At 43.4% G+C, this 26,485-nt stretch overlaps 2 protein-coding genes across 3 annotated transcripts; one reads left to right on the forward strand and one right to left on the reverse strand.

Moving 5' to 3' along the window:
* The first annotated feature begins 4,084 nt into the window (after positions 1–4,084).
* LOC133505805 (ras-related protein Rap-2b-like) lies at positions 4,085–6,633 on the forward strand. Its single transcript, XM_061829272.1, has one exon. It carries the CDS (start codon positions 5,279–5,281, stop codon positions 5,906–5,908), a length of 630 nt encoding a protein of 209 aa, XP_061685256.1. The 5' UTR covers positions 4,085–5,278; the 3' UTR covers positions 5,909–6,633.
* A 5,395-nt stretch (positions 6,634–12,028) lies between these two features.
* LOC133505802 (phosphoribosyl pyrophosphate synthase-associated protein 1-like) lies at positions 12,029–26,162 on the reverse strand. 2 transcript variants are annotated; one of them, XM_061829269.1, is made up of 11 exons: positions 25,680–26,162; positions 22,946–22,998; positions 22,766–22,832; positions 20,719–20,891; positions 20,507–20,622; positions 19,781–19,836; positions 19,463–19,608; positions 18,165–18,209; positions 17,345–17,415; positions 13,144–13,290; positions 12,029–12,334 (listed from the first exon to the last, which is right to left on the reverse strand). In XM_061829269.1, the coding sequence occupies exons 1-11, from the start codon at positions 25,841–25,843 to the stop codon at positions 12,176–12,178; spliced, it is 1,197 nt and encodes a 398-aa protein (XP_061685253.1). In that variant the 5' UTR covers positions 25,844–26,162; the 3' UTR covers positions 12,029–12,175. The 2 variants fall into 2 exon arrangements, with proteins under 2 accessions (XP_061685253.1, XP_061685254.1); XM_061829270.1 differs by lacking the exon at positions 18,165–18,209 and having other exon boundaries at positions 25,680–26,161.
* Positions 26,163–26,485: the final 323 nt, after the last annotated feature.

Genomic DNA, 26,485 nt, shown 5'->3' on the forward strand with positions numbered 1-26,485 from the left:
TGGCTAATGAAAATGATTCTGATTCTGATGATGGTTCAGCCTTGAATACCATCATCCCAAGTATTGTGGTTGACAAACTCTCCCTCCTTGGACTATCTCCTTCCATCTGCTCCTGGATTAAAGACTTCCTCACAAACCGTCCACAGTCTGCCAGACTCGGCCCACAACCCCTCTTCCTCAATCACCCTCACTACCGGGTCCCCCCTAAGGCTGTGAACTGAGCCCTCTGCTATACTCTCTGTACACATATGACTGTTATACCAGTCCATCCCAGCAACTCCGTTATCAAGTTTGCTGATGACACCACCGAAGGAGACCAGTCTGCCTCCAGAGACGAGATTCGTAACTTGTCAAAGTGGTGTTGCGCCAACATCCTTACACCGACCACCACAAAGACACGGAGGAAATCATCCTTGACTTCCGGAAGTGCGGCGTCGACCCGGTCCCGGTGTTCATCGACGGTGAGTGTGTGGAGATGGTCCACTCCTTCAAATTTCTGGGAGTCTACATCGCGGACAAACTCACTTGGACTGTAAATACCACCGCGGTGGTGAAAAAGGCCAAGCAGCGACTCTGCTTCGCGAGAGTGCTCAGCGAGAACAAATTGGAAGCTAAGCTGCTGCAGTCTTTCTCCAGAACCACCGTGGAGGGCATCCTCACATACTGCATCACAGTGTGGTATTCTGGATGCACAGCAGCGGACCAGAAGGCTCTGCAAAGAGTGGTCAACAGCGTCCAGAAGATCACTGGCTGCTGTCTACCCTCCGAAGAGGACATTGCCAACTCCCGCTATCACAGCGGAGCCATTAATATTGTGAAAGACTCTTCACATCCTGGTTATCAACTGTTTAACCAGCTGCCCTCTGACAAGCCGGTACAGGTCCCACAAAACACGGACAACCAGATTCAAGGGCAGCTTTTTCCCCCAGAGCCATCAACTACTCGAAGAGCTCGAGTTCTGTCCAAAACAAAGCGGTCAGAGCGTATAACTCCAATCCTAAAGTCTTTGCACTGGCTTCCAGTCAGCTTTAGAATAGATTATAAAGTTCTGCTACTGATCTACAAATCATTAAATGATTTAAAGGAAGACTCTCCCTAAAATTCATACGTACAAAAAAACCCGCCAAATTTGAAGTAATATGATTATTACATATATTTTAGACATCAATTGAAAAAAAAAATTTTTGAAATCCAAGCAAAATCTGCCCCTGACATCGCCGGTGCTTAGCATCGCGGACCATTCGTTCTCGCTAAGGCTAAGATGCCAACATGTTGTGCAAAAAAAACAGAGAAAAGGCACCCAAATTTCTCCTTCTTTAACCTCCCGTGGGGTCAACCTGACAGGATAAAGCTGTGGCTGTCACAGTTGAGGCTCGTTCACCAGCAATTTGCACGCATCAAATCATTACTGGTCATTAGCTGCTGAGTTATAGCCTCTCGTTGGAAGCACACAACACATCCTGGTTAGTATTTACGGCGATGCACGCATGCAAAAACCCCCTCCCCACCTTGCTCCCCACCGGTGGATCACGAGAAGCTTTGCTGCTTGATAAGTACAACATGGTGTTGAAAAAAAAAAAAAAAAGTCTGGCCACCTCCTATATATTCTATACGTCTAAACCAACTCCTCAGAAAAGGATCAAACCTCCGCCGTCCATATAATGGGACTATTATTGTTCGCCCCTCCCGACACGTCGACTTCCGAGTGTGTGTGTTTATTCTGGCTCAAACGCTCGAACGTTGTTATTTTTGTTTTGTTTGCTCAACGGCCGGGAGTGGTAATAGCACGGACCATCGGCTCGTTGTTATACTCGCTTTGTGGGCTCTGAGCACACAACACTTCCTGGTCACTATTGACGGCGATCCGTTTTGCTTCGCTTTGTTTTTCTTGAACTCAAACCGCTGAAATAACAGTACTGTTTTTTTTTAGCAGTAACTGTGCCTTGATGTTTTATCTATTGTTTTTTTTACCTAAGATATTATTTGAGTTTTATTCTATTTTATTGCACCTTGTGGAGAAGCACTCACCATTTCGTTGTGTGCGCAGCATATAATGACATTAAAGGCTTTTGATTGATTCGATTGATTATATTTATGTATGTGAGGCTTTTATAGCAAGATTGTTTTTTCCCCCCATGGAGAATATGAGTTCTTTTAGATGTGTGAGGGGTAAACTTGATTTTTGGCCAATGGTCTCAAATACGGAGTGCTTCGAGTTTCCGGTCCTAAGTAGTGACGTTAGCGCTGAAAGGTAAACAAAAGGAAATCAGTGAAGAAATAAGCGGTAAGGTAAGGTCAGCTTGTCAGTCACGGGCCGAAAAAACCAAACACCGGAGCGCTCATCACGGGGCACATTTTAAGTGCATGTTTATGGGAAAGAGAAGAAGAAGGAGGGGCTTAACGCGGCGGCACCCCGGGGCTTGTTTTGGTTCCACGTCGTCGCGAGGCATAACAAGGCGGGGAAGACGACGGTCTCCGAGCAAATTGGAAAGCGTGGCGACGACGGGATCGGTGCCCGGGAACAAAGTCGGGGCGGGGGCGGAGGGAGGTGCGGGGGGTGAGGCTTCCCTAGATTTGTTATTTCCGCAGTTAGAGTCCATCAATCACAGCTAATTAAGCAGCAAGGACGCCGGGAGGTGATTGAAGCGGAGCCACGTCGGTGCTAAACGATCCATTACGCGCTCTCTGCTGGCTTCACTTCACAAGTCGGGACACGTAATGGAGCTCATTAATGACAATAACAGAGCAAAACTGTGACCGGAGTTTGGTGCAACATGTTGCGCATGGCGTGGAGGAAAAAAAACCAAAACATTGTACAATAGAACTGTCTTACAAATCAAGTTTTTTTTGTGTACAGTCCTAAATAACAAGTCCCAAAGACTTTCAAAGGCCCACAGACGACAAAGATCGAAGAATGATGCAGCACAATCTCGATTAAAATTCCCAAGTCTATTTAAAGACGTAAGATGAAGCTTAATTTGTTCCGTAACGACTGAAACGTTCATAAACTGAGGTAACATCTCGTATTAAAATGAATGCAAATGCATTTAATCTGCACCATCTGAAGAACAACCTTAATATTTATCTTATTTTGAATGTCGCCTGGTTCGGAATAAACATTGCGCAATCCAAGAATGGGTGAAAACACAAATGATGATGATGAAATAACGATGGGCTCGCTCACCGCGCTGTGTCTTAGTACAGTAATGTTTACGTTCACTGCGATGACCGCTAGCCATAAATGAAGTCATGTCGCGCGATGCATGGCAGCTTTTGGATTGCATCGTAGGATGTCGCCACCTTTTTAGATATAAAATCAAAGAAACGTGAAGCACAGAATCAATGACGTTTATGTGGCGCGAGAAACTGACACCCACGATAAAAATTACGCGTTTTTACCTGTGGATGCTGCATTAAGCAAACCTAAAGCACGACTAAATGAAGGGGGGTTTTTTTCCCCCTCATTTCAAAATAAAAGCCATTTGATGCCGGCAAAGAAACATTTTAAAGGTGACGTGCCGTCGGCCTGAGGACAAAAACAGCTTAACAGCTCAGTTTTTGGGCAACTATAGATAAGGACAAGGATTGAGTCTCTGGCCAATAAATGAGTAAATACTGTAACTGCAATTGTAACTCGGTACGGTTTTGTCAAAGCATCACATCAACGGTGATTTTGAAACAAAGTGTTTCTCAGCACTTTCCGGCATCCTCGGACAAATTACCAGGTGTGCTGTTTGAAGTTATCCAACTCCGCTTAATTGGTCTAAAAATTATATTTAATGACAATAAATAATGCATCTTTGTTCATCCAAGTACAGTATGCGAGGGAAGAATAATGATGGGGAAAAACAATTGAATCATAATCTTCCAGTAGATGGCAAAAGGGATAATTAAACTCGGTGTCTACTTGCTGCCATTCTTACAATAGTGACCAGGCACATTTTGTAACAAATTCAAGATGAGAACATCATTGCGTCAACAAGCCCATTATACACTGAAGAAAATAAGTATTTGAACACCCTGCAACATTGCGAGTTCTCCCACTTAGAAATTTTCATCGGAGGTGCGTGAGAGATAATCGAAAAAGAAAAATCCAGAAATCACAATGTATGATTTTTTTTAACAATTTACTTGTGTGATACAGCTGCAAATAAGTATTTGAACACCTGTCTATCAGCTAGAATTCTGACCCTCAAAGACCTGTTAGTCCACCTTTAAAGGTCCACCTCCATTCCATGTACTTTCCTGAATCAGAGGTTGTTAGCTCCATTATATCACTCTCTCTGTGTCTGAACTAAAGAATAAAGTCTGGATTACATGAAGTCTTGTATTGCAATTATAATCGGTTTAGAAGCCCAAACGGAATGAAAATGCTCCATAAAAACACCGCAATTGAACTAAACGTGCTGAATGTGAATAGAATTTCATGCTACGGTTGTAAAGAATTAAACAGGTTGTGGATCATGACTTCATGCTTAAATTCATTGTCTCCTTGTGGTGTGTACGTCTAGGCCGCCAGGGGAGCAGTATGACGAATGCAAATAACGGACAAGCCGAAAGAAACTTACTTACTTACTATACACAAAGACGATCGCAGCTAGTGAATAACCTCCAGCAACATTAGTTGTGTTCTGTATGCCTAGGATTATTGTTATAGTGACTGTCTACATGTGCTGCCACACTATTTGTGTCCGACTCCGCTTTGCTGGAAGGCTTGTATCACCACGGCATTGATGCTCGTTTATGACTTGTGCTTCGTGTAAACTAACCGACTTCGGTATGACAAAGTTACGTGGGATGGTCACATACAAAAGGTGCAAAAGTCTTTGTTTTATGTTTCGTTTTACAGTAAAACACCTTTTTTCGTTTCCAAACAGCTGCTTGTCGTAAAGTTGGGCTGCCACCTCCACCGGAGGTACCGCTGGATGTGCTTTGACCTCATAAAAGTTGGGGAACCACTCGAGCAGGGAGCCGCAACCTCTTCGTTTCTTGCGGCTTACTCACTGCGCTACACCTTTCGAGCGTGCGGCACTCCCTTATTTGCATGCCTCGCCTCGATTGGATGCCCTCCAGCAGGCTTCCGTGCGTCGATTGGCTGCCAGCGTGGGGAGGGCACGCTCGCTCTCTCTCAAAACAGCCATAAAAGGCGAGAGGCTACAGCGCGGAGATGCGACTAAAGAAGAGAAGTTGACTTACAGCGGCTGAGTACAGAGAGCCTCCGTCCGTCCATCTTGGTCCAATCCGGTAGAGTCCAGTCTCGTCCAGGCAGGCGTTCGGCATGTCACTGATGGTGAAGGAGAAGACTCAGGTGCGTCTGGTCTTCCTGGGGGCGGCCGGGGTGGGCAAGACCGCCTTGATACGCCGCTTCCTGCAGGACACGTTCGAGGTCAAACACCGGCGCACGGTGGAGGAGCTCCACAGACGGGAGTACGACGTCGGCGGGGGCGCCAAGATCACCGTGGAGATCCTGGACACCAGCGGCAGCTACTCCTTCCCGGCCATGCGCAAACTCTCCATCCAGAACAGCGACGCCTTCGCGCTGGTCTACGCCGTGGACGACCCCGAGTCGCTGGAGGCGGTCAAGAGCCTGCGGGACGAGATCCTGGAGATCAAGGAGGACAAGTACACGCCCATCGTGGTGGTGGGCAACAAGACGGACCGCGCGGGCGAGAGGCGGGTGTCCGCCGACGACGTGCTGTCCACCGTGGAGATGGACTGGAACAACAGCTACCTGGAGGCCTCGGCCAAAGACAACGCCAACGTGGTGGAGGTGTTCAAGGAGCTCCTGCAGCAGACCAACCTGCCCAGCCGTCTCAGCCCGGCCCTGCGCCGACGCAGGGAGACCTTCCCCAAACACGCCGGCTTCAGGCCCCCCATGAACAAAACCAACAGCTGCGTCGTGTCCTAACGGCAGGGACAGAAAAAACAAAAATAAAGGGGACACGATCAAAAGCGGGCGCCGAGCGAGGCCCGCCCGACTCCAGAATTCTTCAGCCTCAACAGAAGGACACCACAGAAGTGAATCATTACGATGAGAGAGAATTCAAACCATTCAGTCCTTCGATGTAGTGATTTTGGGTGCCTCGTTGGTGCTGTTCGGATTAATGTAACACTTCAAGACGTACAGTAAAAGCAGTCTTAACTGTTGTACTTGCTATGTATAAATGTACCAACTTAGTAACATTTGACGACAGACCATCTTTTTGGAATTGTGCATGAGAGCTGTGATTTTTTTTTTCAGTAACATGTTTAAAAAAAAAAAAAAAAAAAATCACATCAAAAATGTAAATAGTCTCTGTTAGACAATATTTGCTTTTGTATAGTTTTATTTTGTAATCTTATCAAACCGTATTGTTGTGCTGTTCTATTTATTGAAGCAAATGTCTTGTGGGTTTAAATGTGCATCATAAAAAGAAAAATGAAGATAAAACCTGGTCTCTTGAGTCTGTTATCGTTCAATGAGAAGTATCGGGTTTTGATGGAAAACAACAAAAATGTTTTATTTTCGCATTTCGGATTTTCTTTAAATGATATTTTTAGAAATATGCACTTATTTTATTTTTTCATAGTCCCAAAACAAATTGTATATTTTGTTTGTTTCAGCTACAATTTTAAATCACAATTGGTGTAGATACTTTTTATCAATTATAAAAAATACCTTTAATTAGGTAGCACGGTGTCCCAACTGGTTACAGCATTGGCCACACAGTTCTGAGGACCGGGGTTGGAATCCCAATCCCCCCCTGCCTGTGTGGAGTTTGCATGTTCTCCCCATGCCTGCGTGGGCACTCCGATTTCCTAATACATCCCAAAAACATGCAACATTAATTGGAGACTCTTAAATTGCCCCTAGGTGTGATTGTGAGTGCGACTGTTGTCTGTCGCCCTGCGATTGGCTGGCAGCCAGTTCAGGGTGTACGCCCCCTCCTGCCTGATGATAGCTGGGAAAGGCTCCAGCACTCCCCGCGACCTTCGTGAGGCTAAGCGGCTCAGAAAATGGATGTATGGATGGATAAAATTAAATTAGTTATCCCTAAATCAAAAATATGTCGTTATTGAGTTTTACTTTTTTTTAAACTATAAAATGTTGTATTATCATGATTGTACAAATGGAATCGTGATTCTTTTCAAGAAAGATTTGCATTTTCACTTTTGAATCGATAACTTTTTAAATGCATGCTTTATATTATGAATTATGTGAACAGAACATTCGGTTTAAGAAGTTTTGTTTCATTATTTATCAACATGATACAGTGACAAACGAGATAAATGCTTAATGTGCACAAAATGAGCACAAAAACAAAGGCTAACGAACTTTTTGATTTTTCATATCCAAGGTCATTTTACGAAAATATACCGCGGGTCCATTTCAAGGTCGAGCTCAGGAAACGGTTTGAAAGAGGATGGCGACACTCGCTCGCGACCCAATTTTGAGAGGAAATCCATGACTGTCACGTTCCCCTCGGGCCGACATTGTGTAATACGACTGCATAACATTAAAACGCCGTGAATATTGCGCCATTTTAATGTAACGCAAATCACCTTGGGCCTGTTTTGACATTTGTTATTATTGTGTAATGCACTCATCAAGAAATCAAGCTGAAAGCCTTGCAGATAAGGTTGATCACCCGATTGCAGCGATTCTCCAAGTGCGGTGCGCAGGTGTCATCTAGTGCCACGACAAAGAATCACGATTGCAAGTACAGATAAGTCGTCTTTATCTTTTTTTGCTTCAATGCACTGTCACACATTTTTTTTAAGCGATCATTTTTTTACAGGCAGGCAATTATGTAAGATTTAGGAACAAAATATCTTAAATGTATCTTTATTTTCCCTCTGCAACTGCAGTATCACTGTTCAAAGTTCAAACTGCGCCTCGTGTGACAGTAGCTGATATATATATATATATATATATATATATATATAATAATAATAATAAATGTGAATTTAGGAATAAAACCTCAGTCTTGTACAGTACACTCATCGGCCCTCTCTCTCTCTATTTATCTTTGGCCGCCATCTGTTGGTGAACAAAATGCATTACACACATTTCCACAATATTAAGACGCATGCACGTGGACGATCAAATGTCTACTCGACTATAAATGAATAAATAATTACATAAATAACGCTGTTTGGGGTAATTACTCAACGAGGTATATTTTTATTATTATTATTATGATTTTGTCACGTGCAACCACACTGCATCACATCACTGCAAAATAGACGCACAATAATAATACTATAAATGTTATGTCTTTATGACAACAAAATATTGTAATTGTTGTAAAAGTACAATTAGCAGAGAACACGCGAAGCCCTCATAGGAAGTAAATATCTACGTAAATATATAATTACAAGTAAATATATACACACTATACATACAAATACAGTACCAAAGACGGCAAGTTGCTTGTTCAAAGTTATTCTACACAAACGTTGACAAAGCTGGGGGCCCGAGTCGCTACAGATACAGCAATGCACTCCCAGTCTAGCATACTCGACTACTAAAGTATAAATTGCAAAAAATAAATATATTTCTTCAATTATTTTATTATATAAATTATTTAAACTATAAATGTATTTCTACTCTGCAGTGAATCAAGACAAGCTACAAATACATGCTTTAAAAAGCCTACATTTTTAGGCTTGGAACGCATTACTTCTTTTTCCATTCGTTGTAATGGGAAACATCGATTCGGTTTTCGAACAAATGACTTCTCGAACCGTTCTTCGGAACGGATTGTGGTTCGAGAATCGAAGCATCACTGTATATGCATTTTTCTTTACATTTTGCCAATGTTTTGTTGTAAATGCCACTTTATCCCGATTTTATTATTGCCTTTTCACTTACTAGAAAGAATATATTTTTTCCAAAACTAAAGTGAAACTACAATTTGTGAGATTTAGAAGTACGTACATTATTTAAGTATAGACGCCACTGATTTAGACGCAAATAGGTGCAGTTGCCACTTTCTGCCACAAAAATCGCTACAGCCATATTGAACAAATAAAGTCTGAATTTTTCTTCAATACTGTATTTACTTGAGCGCTCTTTGCTGATTGGCCGGGAGAGATCATGTGTTTCTGCTGCCTTTTAGCGATTTTTTTCTCCCCCTACAGGTAACCAAAGGTTGCCCTTTTTACCCTACCAAAGGTCGCCATTTGCATCATTTGCATCGTGGCAAAAGTCACCCAGCGCGACCTCCTGATCGGAAAGACGAGTCAGAACAAAACCCGAATTGCGTCATTTGAATAAGAAACGATTGAGCGGTCGAACAGGTTTGAAAGCGGGACCGTTGCGCGGTTGCCGATGCAGATGTTCCGCTTTAACCGTGACCCGCTCGAGTTGAACGCACACACACCGCCGGCTCGCACGATACAACCAAGCGAGTTTCCTGTTTTATTTTGAGGAAACGGCGGGGCAAACGTTGGTCTGCAGTTCCTCTTTCGCTCGTCTTTTTAAAAAGCTCTTTGGCGCTCCGCTTCACAGGTGTTCTGTGTCCTCCGAGCGGGCCGCCTCCACTTTTGGACTTCTGCGATGTTTTACGCGTAACGTAAGATGTTTTTTTTTTTTCCCCATTTGTTTCCCCCCCCCCCGACCCCGATTATCCTGCTGCCAGATTCTGCGGTTGAAGTCTTTGCCCCTGGACTTGGTCAAAGCTCCTCAGCTGAGTAAAGTGGCTCTGAGGCGTTTGGAACAAGTTCAAGGTCCTGGAACAAACGCCGGCAATATTTTGAGACGTAATCAGAGAGTTTTTTTTTCATCGTCTGAATAGGAATATGTCTGGATGTTTATTTTTTTGCCTAATACAGACTTGGGGGGGGGGGGGGAAGACTATTTTTGTTTTGGAGGCAACTGTTAACTCTTTCCATGCCATTTAAAAAGGAACTCAACGATACTTTAGTGCTTATTTCCCATCGGAGAATCTCTCTATATGAGGTTCACTAAGATGGGGAAAGCAATTTCACATTTGGTCAAAGGCACGTTATGAATAGTAAGTAAATGACCTTGTTTATCGTAATACTAGAATTTTTAAACTATAGCTAAAAGTGTGGAACGTTGGGTCGCTCTAGTTGTGCAGTTTAAAAGAATGGAATCATTTAAAACGGTTATTTTTCAAACTTATTGTGGGGTACTTTTTTTTTTTTTAATTTAACTTTTCCATGTATTATGTTTTATTGATTAATTATTTCTGTATTTTTATTTTTCCTACATTGAACTGTTTCACTGAAGAAACGGGTCCAAGCGAGGTGGAACAGTTGGCGGAAGGTGTCTGGTGAAGGGAAAGAATAAGAACTGTTTCACTGTCATGGATCTTTATTTACGTCACCTACAATCCGACCGTTTACTACCACCGACAAAACAGTTTGTCAAGTACAGTGATGCCTCGGTTCTCGACCACAACCATTCCAGAAGTGTTTTGTTCTCAAACCGAATCCATGTTTCCCATTACAATGAATGGAAAAAGAAATAATGCGTTCCAGCCTTAAAAAATTGGGCTTTTTAAAGCATTTTTTTAGCTTTTCCTGATAATAAACTACACAGTAGAAATACATGTATAGTTAAAGACTTCATATAATAATATAATTTAAGTAATATATTTATTTTTTGCTTAAAATGTATGCTTTAGTAGGAGAGTATGCTAGGCTGTCTGTGTACTGTTATACAGAATAACAAAAGTGCACTGGTTGCACCGCACACAGTCATTTCCATTTTTATTTTTTCAAGGGGCATTCAAATTGACAATAACAAAACGCGACGTGGGAGGGTGTCAGCTGCTTGCGCTGCGCGCATTATGTTATTTACAGGTTTTTTCGGCAGCGTGGGAATTCACAACAAAGCGCGTCTTGGGTCAGCCGGGCTGGCCTCGCGCAATATGCGAGTTCGAGTACCGATTTTCGTTCGGAAACCGAAGCAAAAATCTTTTTTCGAAAACGGGGACATTCGAGAACCGAGGCTTTACTGTATATTTTACAGCAAGTTGGCATAGGTCCCACCCAGCTTCTCTGCGAAATTCGCGTTTGTTAGCCACAGCAATGGTTAACAGGTCCCTGTAGACAGCAGCATTGTATCGCGTTGGATTTGATGTCAGCACAGCTTTTGAGTAGAAGATAAAGATTAGGAAGCAGTTCAAGTCTATTATGAGGATGAGTAATGCCAAAATGTTGGAAGTTGTTTAGGCACTTCACACTCGGTAAGACTATACATACTATATCATTAAAAATAGTATGTGGCGCAGAAGTGTGCGTCACAATGCAGTTCAAAGAGTGACTGTGGAATGAAATTCAAAAAAAAAAAAAAAAAAAAAAAAAAGCTTAAACTCGACCCAAGCGGTAAGTCAGCAGCACTCACAGCATGTTTCATAGTTTTAAGTCAATAATTACATCAAAACCCCTCTGAGTCTTTTTTTATAGTTTGAATGTTACCCCCCCCCCCTCCCAAAAAAAAAAAAAAAAACGGAAAAAAACTGTGGTTAGAAATTGGTATTTTTGGTGAAGCCAACATTTCTACTGCTGGTTACTAAGGAAGAGACAAAATGCTCTAAATCGATGGGGAACTTGGGAGCTCTGCTTTAGAAACGGCTGCCAGCGAATGAGTTAAACACGTCGTCAATGTTTAAAATCTACATGTTACAGGAGCGTCACATATTACATACATTTTCAGAATAAAACACCTGACTACACCAAAGTATAAATTCATTGTAAATGTAAGGTCTTAACCAGAACACGCACTTCCCCATATTGAGCCGGAAGCGCGACTGAGTTGATAGCTGGGAAACCATTTAAATTGTGCACTTCTCGTATTATTCCATAAATAGCCCGTGCAGTTATTTTTTTTAGGCATTTTTAAATAAACTAGTGACTATCCTATTTGAAGGTGAAAATTATGAATCTCAGCACCACTTTTGACCTACTACGTGATGTCTGAACTCCAGATGACACCAGTTTTGGGCCATTCTATACCGGAAAGATCCATTAACGTGTTAAAGCGTGTTCCAATCACAGTCCAAAAGAACGTCTGCCACCCGAGAAAAATTGTTTTATTTGCCAGATGGTGAGAAGCCGCATGCCATACATCACGTCCGAAAATGAGTAAAACACATGTCAAATATTGCTTCCGCTATTTGGGCTCATGCTTGGTTGCTGTTGTGTCATTTGTTTGTGTGTTGCCTCAGTCGTCCACGGCGATGTTCCGGAACAGGTAGGCCATGGATTCCCCGTTGTGGATGCGGCGGATGGCCTCGGCCAGGATCATGCTCACGTCCACCGTTTTGATCTTCGGACACTGCAGCTTCTGCACCTCGTGGGGCACCGTGTTGGTCACCACCACCTGGGGGCGAGTTATGGGCGAGGGTGTGCTTTTACGTCTCACTTTTGCAGTTAACACAAACTGTGAGTCACGAATAAACAGCTTGAAGCAAGCACACTTGACCTCTTTATTCACATAAGCGTGGTTGTCCGATTTTCTTGCTTCCTCAAATTGATATCGAATAATTTCCCATTTCGTCATTGATGGTGTAGCGGTTACACACGCCTTGCCTTTGGTGCGGGCAACGCGGGATCGATTCCCGCTCAGTGACGCCGTCGGTATCTGCCCTGCGACTGACTGGCGACCAGTTCAGGGTGTGGTCTCAGTGACGGCGTCGGTATCTGCCCTGCGACCAGTTCAGGGTGTGGTCTGCCTTTCGGCAAAAGCTAGCCGGGATAGGCTCCGGCACTCCCGCGACCCTTGTGAGGATAAGCGGCTTGGATGACATTTTCCCATTTCTTGTGCGAAAAGGAATACCTCAAAAGGTTTTTTTTTTTTTTTTTTTTAAGAAGTTCAATTGTTTTGTGGGTAAAGCTGTTTTTTTTTTTCTTTAAAAAAAAACAACTTTGTTACATAGTTTCTGTCTCGACTTTCACAGGTGGGCGTGAAACATACCCCCCCCCCACCCACCCACCCCCTTCCGCTGCAAACGGAAGCTCTCTCTATTCCCTCGACAAAATGTCGCAGCAGTTTGGAAAATGAGCAAAAGTAAGGCCGTGATTCAACGACGTGCGTTCTCTAAAGTGCTAATTACTGCAATTTTGGAAGCCCGTCCATGTCCTCATTTGCATAGCTTTTACATATTCGATGTTCGGAAATGCGCTTTTTACCTCGTCTATGGCGGACTCTTCAATAAGTCGGGGCGCGTCGGCAGACAGCAGGCCGTGCGTGGCCATGATGAAGATCTTGTAGGCGCCACGCTCCTTCAGGATCTCTGCGGCGGCGACGAACTCCTCCACGTCGTCGATGATGTCATCCTGAGACATATTCAATGTTGTCGGGATCGGTTTCTCAAAGGGTTTTCAAGCGGGGACGAAAACATACAAATTTTAAAATAACTTCATTTAACCTCAGTGGGAAAAACTTTTTTAATAAGAAGTTACTCAAAGACTCAAATCATCTTGATGGGATTGCAAAAAGGTTTTGTAATGATTAATTACTTTAAATGCGCTTGTTGTGAAAATTGTCCTCTGATTAATTATAAGGAATAATTACATATGTTATCACCTTAACTTTTTTTTGTAAATTAAGGACCAATTCCCCATTACAGTTATTGGGAATATAAAATGTGCATTAATGTGACCTGAAATTAACAGTTAAAAAAAAAAGCAATATCATTTATATGGACGAATATAAGTGCCAAACCAGAAAGAAGACAAATGTTAGGCTGTGAGAAGAACAAACGTGATAATATATTGTGTGATATTATAGTACAGTAAAGCCTCGGTTCTCGAACAAAAATTTCAAGATCTTTTTGCCTCCGTTTTTGAACGAAAATCGGTATTGGAACGCCCCCGACATAACACGAAAACAACTTATTGCATGCGGCCAGACAAGCTGACCCACAACACGCTTTGTTATTGTCAATTTGAACGCCCCCCTTCTTCTTCTTCTTTTCCTTTCGGCTTGTCCCGTTAGGGGTCGCCACAGCGTGTCATCTTTTGCCATCTTAGCCTATCTCCTGCATCTTCCTCTCTAACCCCAACTGCCCTCATGTCTTCCCTCACCACATCCATAAACCTTCTCTTTGGTCTTCCTCTCGCTTTTTGCCTGGGAGCTCCATCCTCAGCATCCTTCTACCAATATACTCACTCTCTCGCCTCTGAACATGTCCAAACCATCGAAGTCTGCTCTCTCGAATCTTGTCTCCAAAACATCCAGCTTTGGCCGTCCCTCGAATGAGCTCATTTCTAATCCTATCCAACGTGGTCACTCCGAGCGAGAACCTCAACATCTTCATTTCTGCCACCTCCAGTTCAGATTCCTGTTGTCTCTTCAGTGCCACCGTCTCTAATCCGTACATCATGGCCGGCCTCACCACTGTTTGTAAACTTTGCCCTTCATCCTAGCAGACACTCTTCTGTCACATAACACACCAGACACCTTTCGCCAGCTGTTCCAAACCTGCTTGGACCCGTTTCTTCACTTCCTGACCACACTCTCATTGCTCTGTATTGTTGACCCCAAGTATTTGAAGTCGTCCACCCTCGCTATCTCTTCTCCCTGTAGCCTCACTCTTCCCCCTCCACTTTTCTCATTCACGCACATATATTCTGTTTTACTTCGGCTAATCTTCAATCCTCTCCTTTCCAGTGCATGTCTCCATCTTTCCAATTGTTCCTCTGCATGCTCCCTGCTTTCACTGCACATGACAATATCATCTGCGAACATCATGGTCCAAGGGGATTCCAGTCTAACCTCATCTGTCAGCCTATCCATTACCACTGCAAACAGGAAGGGGCTAAGAGCTGATCCCTGATGCAGTCCCACCTCCACCTTAAATTCCTCTGTCACACCTAAAGCACACCTCACCATTGTTCTGCTGCCATCATACATGTCCTGTACTATTTTACATACTTCTCTGCCACACCAGACTTACGCATGCAGTACCACAGTTCCTCTCTTGGTACTCTGTCATAGGCTTTCTCTAGATCCACAAAGACGCAATGTAGCTCCTTCTGACCTTCTCTGTACTTTTCCACGAGCATCCTCAAGGCAAATAATGCATCTGTGGTACTCTTTCTAGGCATGAAACCATACTGTTGCTCGCAGATACTTACTTCTGTCCTGAGTCTAGCCTCCACTACTCTTTCCCATAACTTCATTGTGTGGCTCATCAACTTTATTCTCTATAGTTCCCACAGCTCTGAACATCCCCTTTGTTCTTAAAAATGGGAACTAGAACACTTTTCCTCCATTCTTCAGGCATCTTTTCGCCCGCTAGTATTCTGTTGAATAGTTGGTCAAAAACTCCACAGCCATCTCTCCAAATTGCTTCCATACCTCTACCGGTATGTCATCAGGACCAACTGCCTTTCCAGTTTTCATCTTTGTAGTGCCTTTCTGACTTCCCCTTAGTAATCATTTCCACTTCCTGGTCCTTCACTCTTGCCTCTTCAACTCTTCCTTCTCTCTCATTTTCTTCATTCATCAACTTCTCAAAGTATTCTTTCATCTATTTAGTACAATACCGGCACCAGTCAACACATTTCCATCTCTATCCTTAATCACCCTTACCTGCTGCACATCCTTCCCATCTCTATCCCTCTGTCTGGCCAACCTGTAGAGATCCTTTTCTCCTTCTTTCGTGTCCAACCTGGTGTACATGTCTTCATATGCCTCTGTTTAGCCTTTGCCACCTACCTTTGCCCTACGTCGCATCTCGATGTACTCCTTTCGCCTCTCCTCAGTCCTCTCAGTATCCCACTTCTTCTTCGCTAATCTCTTTCCTTGTATGACTCCCTGTATTTTGGGGTTCCACCACCAAGTCTCTTCTCCCCTTTCTACCAGATGACACACCAAGTACTCTCCTGCCTGTCTCTCTGATCCACCTGGCGTCGTCGTCCAGTCTTCCGGGAGCTTCGGTTGTCCATCGAGAGCCTGTCTCACCTCTTTCCGGAAGGCCGCACGACATTCTTCTTTCTCAGCTTCCACCACATGGTCTTGCTCTACCTTGTCTTTTAATCTTCCTACCCACCACCAGAATCATCCTACATACTACCATCCTATGCTGTCGAGCTACACTCTCCCCTACACTACTTACAGTCAGTAACCTCCTCAGATTACATGTCTGCACAAAATATAATCTACCTGCGTGGTTCTACCTCCGCTCTTGTAGGTCACTATGTGTTCCTCCCTCTTCTGGAAATAAGTGTTCACTACAGCCATCTCCATCCTTTTTGCAAAGTCCACCACCATCTGCCCTTCAAAGTTCCTTTCCTGGATGCCGTACTTCCATCACTTCTTCATCGCCCCTGTTTCCTTTACCAATATGTCCATTACAATCTGCACCAATCCACAAACTCTCTCGCTGTCTGGGATGCTCAGAACTACTTCATCTAGTTCCTTCCAGAATTTCTCTTTCAACTCTAGGTCACATCCTACCTGTGGTGCATAGCCGCTAACCACTATACATAACACCCTCAATTTCAAATTTTAGTCTCATCACTCGATCTGATACTCTTTTCAACTCCAAGACATTCTTAGCCAGCTCTTCCTTTAAAATAACCCCTACTCCATTTCTCTCCCATCTACTCCGTGGTTAGAAATTTAAACCCTGCTCCCAAACTTCTAGCCTTACTACCTTTCCACCTGCTCTCTTGGATGCACAGAATATCAACCTTTCTCCTAAATCATCATGTCAACCAACTCCTGTGTTTTCCTGTCATAGTCCCAACATTCAAAGTCCCTACACTCAGTTGTAGGCTCTGTGCATTCCTCTTTTTCTTCTGACGCTGGATCCGGTTTCCTCCTCTTCTTTGTCTTCTTCTTCTTCTTTGCCCCCCCCTCCCCCGAAAAAAAAAAAAAAAAACACGGAAATGACATAACGCACGCGGCGCAACCAGCGCACTTTCGTTATTGTGTATAACGCAGCCTCTGTACACAGACGTGTCCCGGTAGTTTTTCATCTTATGGAAGACTACCGTATTAACCCCCAATTATGTCTCCAAAGAAGGCAAGTTGCTTGTTTCAAGCCTAGCGTACTCTACTATTAAAGCATACATTTTAAGCAAAAAATAAGTATATTTCTGAAATTATTTTCTTATATAAAGTATTTAAATTATACATGCATTTCGACTATGCAGTTCATTATCAAGAAAAGCTTTCAAAAAAGCTTTAAAAAGCCAATTTTTCTAGCCTTGGAACGCATTATTTCTTTTTCCATTGATTGTAATGGGAAACAGCGATTCGGTTTTTGAACAAATCTCTTCTCGAACCGTTTTCTGGAACGGATTGTGGTCGAGAACCGAGGCATCTCTGTACTAAAGAGTAAAAGGAAGTATGCAGTCCTATGACGGTATACGGTCTTACAACAATGATGGCAATTCTTCCCCCAACATCTCCGACAACTGTGATCGGTGGCTTCTCTTTGGCCATCATTACTAAAAAGACACAAATAAACACAAAAAAAGTTACAGAAGTTGCAATCAGGAGCAGATTTTTTGAGGGAATGGAGATTTGATGCAAAGAAATTTGCTTCAAACCTGCCAAAAGGCATGCAAGACTCAATTAGCCCACCAGCTTACTACACTGCGCAATTCACTTCATCACTCCATACAAACATTGTCGTGGTTCACATATTTAGTGGTCGTCCTTTGCGATCCGGAGTGGTGCATTTGTGGGAATCAAATATTTCCAGGATATGCAATGTTGCGGGAGTCATTTCCAAAACTCAAGGGAAAGATAAATGAAGGGACGGCGGATAATCGTCGAGCAAAGCGAGAACCCTCCACCGGCGCGCAGCACCCGTGGACCAGCAAACAGGCAAACTGCTTCCAAAAATGAGGACCGATTGTCGAGTCACTGCCAAGAAGCGGCTGTGGAGTGGCCGCCACTGACAAAGTATCGCAATCGGATCCCGAGTTATGCTGCAATTCACCTTTCTAATTGTTAGCCTGCATTCTGGTGAAACAAAAGCTGAAGGCGCAAACTCGACCAGACCGAACGCAGAAGACGGCCTTCCCAGTTCCCAGTTCCCAAAACTAACCCACCCTCCATCAGGTCCAAGGAAAGGTGACGTATCAAGACCAAGTGAAACCGATCCAAACCGTGAACGTGAGCCCGGATGCGAGGGAGCGAGAAAAGGAATTCTGTGCGAGGAAGCGGAGTCGGGCACTCATTGGGCGCATACTTGGAAGCTCAATCCCAGGGAACGGCGCACGAGATCTGCTGCCGCCTGTGTTGGCGAAAAACACGTCGTCGTCAAAATGGTGAATGAGGCACGGCGGGGCACAGCGGGGCACAGCGGGGTGGGGAAGCACAGAAAACAAATTCTTAGAAAGTTCAGAAAGGGTCGATCTTCTCACCAAATGACATGTGGACCTTTTAAAAGCGATTCTGCCACTCATCCATTTCATCTTGCGCTCATCCTCGTTTGGGTCGCGGATGACCCAGCTGATGATGGGCGAGCCTGCCGGGCCAACGGCGGAGCACGTACAAACAGACGAGCCCGCGTTCAAACGAGGCTCAATTTAGACATTGATCAACCGAAGGTGCAATTTGTTGGAATGTAAAGAAAAAAAAAAAAAAAAACACGAGAGTTCTAATGGAGATTCAAACCAGGATCTGTTGACTGTGAGGCAGACACGGTAACCACAACACATGAAAAAAAATGAACATATTAGCTGATTTAAGCAAAATGGCCCCGCTGCAAAACTAGCAAATGACTTATTTTTAACTCAACTTCATTCATAACCAGAAATATGATTTCAATAGTAAGTTATCTTAAGACTGTTAACTCCTCCCTCCCTAAAAAAAAATTAATAAATTGAATGCAAATTGAAAGCTTTGCACACACACACACACACAAAAAGATCGTTATGATTATAATATTTTGGGAGACAAGGAACAATCTTGGTTATATTTTAATTTCTGCTTTCTGGGTAACTGTGATGTCTTTTTTTGTAAACCCCCCCGCCCCAAAAAAAAAAAAATGTTTGATTTAACAGAGAGTGTGGGGAACTGTTTATGATGCAATGTATCCGTATATGTATCTCGTTCAGTCTTTATGAAGTTCGAGAGAGAGAGAGAGATTTCTCCAGGCACTCCGGTTTCCTCCCACATCCCAAAATTATGCAACATTAATCGGACACTCTAAATTGCCCGTAGGTGTGATTGTGAGTGCAGCTGTTTTTTTTTCCTCTATGTGCCCTGTGATTGGCTGGCGACCAGTTCGGGGTGTACCCAGCCTCCTGCCCGTTGACAGCCGGGATAGGCTCCAGCACACCCCGCGACCCTTGTGAGGATAAGCGGCAACGGAAATGGATGGATGTATATATAAAGCAAGCTAGTTTTGGGGCTTTCGATAACAGTTCCTCTGACATTTTATGACTTTATAGAACCACAAAGTGGGTCGTAGTTTTTCCGTTGGGCTACACAGTTTTTGAACAGAACTTTCATCCGGTACGTGCAAATGGCCGTCGCTCTTACACGGAAGCTCCAGGCCGGTGTGTCCCGCGCTGGGACGGATGGGCGGGGGCGAGTACAGCCCGTCGCCCGCGTTGGACTCGAGACCGGGAGCGGCGCCGTGCAGCACGGCCAGACCGAGCCGCAGCCTCTCGGCGTAGGACTGAGCCCTGCGACACACGCAAAGAAAACCGACAAAAGAGCAGATGGACGTACAAACTGAAAAATTGAAAGCAGGGAAAGACGAGTGCACAGAGGAATGGAAATATCCTCTAGGACAGAATTAGAAATAAATAAAGATGAGGGGGGAAAAAAAAAAAAAAAAAAAGGTTCTCGTGTTACCGCTTGGCAGCCGACGGGGACTTTGCAACAATGATAGCGTTCCTGTAGTCTGGGATCTGAGAGGTGTGGGAAGAGAGCAGAAAGACCTTTATTAGCCTACAGCCGATCTTGCACAGCGTATCAGATGCAACAACCGGCAAGGATCTTTGCTGTGTGACGTTGGACCGGGAACTGTCATACCGCGTGATCATAATAGGCCGTTTACGCAATAATTACATGAGCTGCGTATGAAGAAAATCTGCAACAGCACAGACATGTGCACTGACCTTTTGGGGGGCAGGTGCTCGAGCCAAAATCAGGGAAAAATTATTCACTAAAATCCAGAAAAAAAATTGTACTATGTATTTAATTCAACTAACACAATCTGCACAGACAACAAGACAACTATTAAAAAAGGAGGTCAACACACTCATGTTCAAAATTTATGTTTTTGGAAGGGGGAGAATGGCTACAATTTTCCCAACAAATACTGTAAATGTGGATTTTGAAATACGTCGGGTAAAATTGGTGACACAGGGGTTCATTTTTCATTTAAATAATGATTCATAAAGACAAAAATTGGCTGCAGCAAAAAGCTTTTTTTTTTTTTGACTTCAGGGAAAAAGGACGGTGCTTGAGCACCACCCGTGGCTATGCGTGCACGTGCTTTATTGATAGCGCACGCGGTGGTGATAATGCGGTATTACGTCTCGGCCCGAGAGCGCAGTGTAAGGTAGCGTACGTCACCTCTTCTTGAATGTACTGGATGAGGAAGGGGGAAGCTCTCAAGTTGTCAACGGGGAAGCTGAAGAAGCCCTGGATCTCCTTCTGATGGAGGTCCATGGTGATGATGTGGCTCAGTCCTGCAACACAAACACCACAAATGTAAATAATTATAATAATGTTCATCTCTGAGAGAGTTATTAATGTGAAAATGTTTCTTAACAGAGCGCGCATACCAGCTTTAGCCAACATGGCGGCGAGCAGCTTGCAGACGATGGAGCCCCTCTTCCTCATCTTGCACTGCTTGCTGTACGGGAAGTACGGGATGACCCCGATGATGTTCTTGGCGCAGGACGTTTTCAGGGCGTACGCCATGATCAGCAGCTCCATGATGGCCGTGTTGACGTCCCTGCAGAACAACATGTGTTAAAAAGTTGAATCGGTGTGAATTACACATAATGTGGCAGACAATGGGAAACATTATCAAATACAAATGCCAAATAAAATGCTTCTTAAATTGTAATAAACATGAATATGCAGTGGTGCCTCGGTTCTCGAACACAATCCGTTCCAGAAGGCCGGTTGAAAACCAAAACGTTCGAAAACCAAAGCATGTTTTCCAATTGCAATAAATGGAAAATGAAATAATGCGTTCCAAGACAAAAAAAAAAACGTTTTTTTTAAGCATTTTTTTTCGCTTTTCCTGATAATTTTTTTAAGCATTTTTTTTAGCTTTTCCTGATAATAAACCGCATAGTAGAAATATATGTATAGTTTAAATACTTTATATAATTAAATAATTGAAGAAATGTTTATTTTTTGCATAAAATGTATGCTTTAGTACAGTATGAAAGGCTAGGAGTGCATTACCGTATCTGTAGCGACTCGGCCCCCAATATTGTAAACTTATTTTAAACAAAAGTGCAGAATAAATTTAAACAAGCAATAATGTGGGGGGGGGGACAAATTGTTTTATATTTGCACAGAAAGTAGGTAACATGTACAAAAAAAATTAACTTGCAACTAGAGGTAGGGTTAATGGAACAAAAGAAAAAAGCAATGCAAAACAACGGTTTCAAATGTCTTCGGTGGGGGTGACTCGCCCCTTTACAACAAACAAAGAATCGAATCTAATGTAGACCGTTTCTGCCGTCTTTTGAGCACCTCCCTGAAGTGGCTCATAACGTCGTCATTGAAATTTTGCAGTGCTCTGCAACGTTCTGCTTTGTTAGGCTGATGCAGTTCGACAAAATTATGGATATCGTTCCATTTAGTGGCACTTGAGACATCCTTCCCGGTTTCAGCCTCATCAGCTAACTGCTGCTCTTTTCAACTTCCTCCAAGATCTGCGACCTGTGCTCGGTCCACACGGTTGCCCCTTTAGCGACATCACTTGCTTTGCGGGCATTCGGAATGGTGCTGATCGTCGATTTCGCCATGCCATACTTCTCCGATAGCTCAGAAACACGCACACGGATTCATGCTCGGCTATCTAATCCTTTTTGAAGTCGACAGTTTTACGCAACACTTTCCTTTTTTTCCAGCACCACCATGATTGGGGGTTAATATTGCTCAATTGGAAGAAAAAAAGTCACTACCGGGACACGTCCGTGTGCAGAGGAGTGCTTGGGCCAACTGGTTGCATCATTTCCGTTTTTTTTCGAGGGTACGTTCGAATGCACGATAACAAATGGTCGTGGGTCAGCTAGTCGGAGTGTTCGAATACCGATTTTCGTTCGAACACCAAAGCAAAAAAAAAAAAAAAATCTCAAAATTTTCATTCGAAAAGCGAGGTAGCACTGTACTTCACTTCCCACTCCCTGAATTGCAGAATTCCCTTACATGATTTTCTGCCCTCCATTTTGTGTCAGAGCCATTTATGCAGAACGGCGACTCACAAATGCCGGTTTAAAAAAAAGCCGTGAAAAGGATCTTGAGAATTCCCACTTTCCTGTGGTATTGAATGCATCATCAGCACTTAATCATCCCTTTGGTTTTGAAACCTTTAAATAGGACCTTAAAAAAAAACAGTTGCAGGCGGACAATTTTCATACCTACAAATTCTATATTTAAGTGTCTTTCTGTTTGGAATTTGTTCCAAAAGAGAATTTCATTGTCCCCTCATAAATCTTTTGTTGTAATCACCACGTGGCATTGTCAGGGAGATGAGCAACTGGTTTTGTAACTGTACTTTATGCATGGCTAATTAATTTCACGCAGCTACAATTACATATTCCTTGATTTGTTAAAGAAATACCCCAGCGGATTAGTAACGGATCTCACCTTGGAATGGTCTGAATGATGAAGATGTCTTGTCCGCGTACAGACTCCTCCACGTCCACTCTGGTCTCTGCGCAGAGTCGATAATCAAAGAAGCTCCAACGGACAACGACAACATTTCAGAAAGGGGGGAAAAAAAAAATATAGGAAGCCGACGCCTGAAGAGATCTTTGTCGGCCTTACCTGCGTTTCCCTCCTGGTATACCACCGACTTGCCCAACTCCACACCCAAGCGTCTATAATTGGGGAACAAAAAAAGAAGAAGAGAAAAAGTACAAGAGGGTCAAAATCTCAACACAAATACACAATTCAGAAAACATCTGCTCCTTTGGGACAAGGTGCAGATTGAATAAGACTTTCTCAGTCACTCACATTTGACCGGCGCAACCGCGCGTCATCGCTCTCGCAAATTCGCACAGTCGAGCACGAAATATCACACGCGTAAAATTTGTTACGCGTAGAAAAAAGATATTGAAGAAGTCCCTTATTTTGTGTAGTCTTGACATTACTTTACTTTTTTATGTCATAAATGTTAACAAAACGAGCCTGCTCCTAAACAATCAGTATTCACCCGGAAACAGGAAACGCAAGTTAACCGTACTGAGCATGTTCGGAAGTTAGGCCGATCTTCGCGTACGTCGAAAGTCATCAACATCATGAGCCGTGTTAAAGGAAATTCAGTTCCACCAGGGGTGCTCAATGGTTCGATGGCGAGGCACTTTTGGTTGATCATGTGACGGCGTGCCCCCTCCCCGCCCCCCCCAAAAAAAGACGTTAGACTATCATCCACCTCGTCGCTTGATTCAGGCGTGGCACATAAAGGCGCGTTCGAGCCAATTTACGGCAATCGCGATGTACGCGCACGTGCACGCCACCCCGCCAGTTGATCGTGAGAGGCTGGCTGCTTGAAAAGTAGATCTTGGGGGAAAAAAAAATCTGGGCACCCCTGAGTTCAGTTGGAAACATTTCTGGGATATAACACAGGTAATTTTTCAGTGTCCAACTATAATAAGTATGAGATTGTGATTTACTTTGACTTGATCTAAATTCTAACATGAGACTTCTTCTTCTTTTCCTTTCGGCTTGTCCCGTTAGGGGTCGCCACAGCGTGTCATCTTTTTCCAACTAAGCCTATCTGGTGCATCTTCCTCTCTAACACCCACTGCCCTCATGTCCTCCCTCCCAACAAGACTAGTCTGTCCATATATCTAAACGCGAACGGAACGGTCATTTTCCCCCCGTGGTACGGCGTTATCTTGAAGTTGAAAACCTTTCCCCTCCACATGCTTTCGGAAGATATTGATCTACTGCGAGCTTTCATCTTTGGAATTGACAATAGATAGCGCCGTAAATTACGCGAGATTATAACAATATATCATGATGAAATAAAATGATTTGATTATATGAATATTTAGTTTTGAAATTGAACGTCGATTGACCTCTTTAAGAAAAACGGCTGTCTCAGTCTGTGCAGTGTCAATAAATTATGATTATGGTATTAGGTAACATCAACATACTCGGGTATAACAACTCAGTAAATTCTTTTCAGGTTTTGAGATTCCATCCCTAATCACACCCGCAACTTTATATGTGCGGGCATGACTGGCCGCACCCGTGCATTTATCAAATGTGAGTGACTGCTTTCGACACAGCCTGTAAAGCGTCCTTGCTGTGCCAAATTTGTGAAATTTCTGCACGAAAGTGTAGGGGGTGGTACGGCACGTACGCAACAAGAACTGGACGGCCTTCGTTGATCTCTGTTTTGGGAGAGTGCTGCCTTGCTATCTTGCGTGTATACGTTAGAAGATTGATTGCCCACTGGCATTCTGCACACAACATTCTGAGCAAGCCTCAACTTTTATGTAGCGCCCGCAGTTGCGTAATGAAAACATGCAGCTAATTATGAGGGAACTGTCATGCGAGAGCATCAATAATAATGAGGGAAGGCTTGGCACACAGCTGGTAACCTCGCCCAGTTCACCTCAATCAAATCCAGTCTTTGATGCAAGGAACAAGGAAGCCTCGTTCCTGTCCCGGCACGAAACCAAACGCATTTCCTGTACGTACGCTGCGACTTCATGATTCTTCATGACAACTCCAACAAGAACAAACCATTCACAATCCCAAGAACTGTGTGGCCAACGCTTTACCGGCTGAAACGCCGTCCTGCCGGATGGATGGGTGTTTATGAAGGTTATTGTTTTCCAAAATAAAAGCAAATGTGTCATTTTAATCAAACGCAAAAGATAATTACTCTGCTTTCATGAAGGACAAGAGAAAATCTGAATATTTACGGATCAACAGGCTGAATTTGGAGAATTGATAAACAATGGCAGTTAAAATCAATCCATTATCAAAACTTGTAAGATTGTTGAACAAATTATTTCGATGAGCGATCAGTTGAACCTTGCATTTATGTTTTGGGAAAGTGGGCGGAAGCCGAGCAACCCAGAGAAGAGCCACCCAAGAATGAAGACATTAAACATCGAAACAGTGAGGCAGACGAGCTAAGCACAATCTGTCTTGCCTAAATTAATGTTGAAATTACAACTTTGCACGTCAATTAGATGAATACGAGCACACATATTGCATATTTGTGCCAAAATCGAAAATGTGGCATGGCACAAAAAAATAAAAATCACTGCTCTTCGATAAGTTCAGCTTTATAAGCATACTGTACTGTTCAGACCAAATATGTAACAAGAACTCTTTTGTTGTTGGAGTCACCAACAACTGTACGTTTGAGTACTGCGCATGCGTACTTGAGTTCCCCCCCGAAAAAGGAAAAAAAAAAAAAAAAAAAAACAAGAACCTCGTGCCAACTGCACCTCCGTGTCAGGGACCAACCGAGCAAAAAAAAAAAAAAAAAAAAAACCAAACAAAAACAAGCAACAATGGCGATATCGAGGAGACTTACTCGGTTATCTTCTTGGCCAGCTCGGTGCAGGCAGCGCTGGAGTTGGCGGAGAAAACCCGGTAGCCACTTTTTGACACGTTCATTTTGGAGAAACCAGACGAGAGTTTGCACGTTCCAGAGCGTTTCGCCAGATAGCCGTGACCGCCCGAACGCCTCACCGGCATGTTGTTTCACAACCCCGCAAAGCTTCACTCTCCGCCTCCCTCCCTTTAAATATCAGACTGACCACGGCGAAGTTATGGAAAATGAAATAATAATGCAGAAAGCGAAACGATATGCTAACTTTCCACGATGGGAGGACCTCGGAACTGAAGCTAACAGCAGCTATCCATTCTAACAGAGTGCGGGTGGGCAACTAAAACGAACTCTTGCGTTTTAACTGTTTACACACTTGTTAGTTTCCCTTCACACCGCAAAAATTTGTGAATAAAGTGTGACAAGACTGGAGGGATGTACTCAACTTTTCTACACTGATATATGGTTAGGAAAAAAAACATTTTCCTAGCCAATCAGGGGCGACGTGGAGCCGAGAGGGGGCGTGGAGCAAACTGCATTGACCAATCGGTGTGTGACGTATGAGTGACATCATCTTAAAGCGCGACGAACAGATTTAACCCAAACGGCGAAAGTTTGCTTTTTGTTTTTACTGACAATGTTTACATTATATATATATATATATATATATATATATATATATATATATGTGTGTGTGTGTGTGTGTGTGTGTGTGTGTGTTTCCTCCACCTAATTATGAAACAAAACGCTATCAGAGCAGTAAAAAAGAAAAAAAATATTCGGTACAGTAT

Source organism: Syngnathoides biaculeatus, chromosome 9 (genome assembly GCF_019802595.1).
Source record: "Syngnathoides biaculeatus isolate LvHL_M chromosome 9, ASM1980259v1, whole genome shotgun sequence".
NCBI lineage: Eukaryota > Metazoa > Chordata > Actinopteri > Syngnathiformes > Syngnathidae > Syngnathoides > Syngnathoides biaculeatus.

What these genes read in the sequence shown, in the direction of transcription:
- LOC133505802 (XM_061829269.1), bottom strand. Translation starts at nt 25,843, where the DNA reads ATGCCGGTGAGGCGTTCGGGCGGTCACGGCTATCTGGCGAAACGCTCT. An exon ending in ATACCAGGAGGGAAACGCAG is followed by an intron (nt 22,833 to 22,945) that starts GTAAGGCCGACA and finishes GACTCTGCGCAG; the next exon opens with AGACCAGAGTGGACGTGGAG. An exon ending in TCCAGTACATTCAAGAAGAG is followed by an intron (nt 19,837 to 20,506) that starts GTGACGTACGCT and finishes CACACCTCTCAG; the next exon opens with ATCCCAGACTACAGGAACGC.
- LOC133505805 (XM_061829272.1), top strand. Translation starts at nt 5,279, where the DNA reads ATGTCACTGATGGTGAAGGAGAAGACTCAGGTGCGTCTGGTCTTCCTG.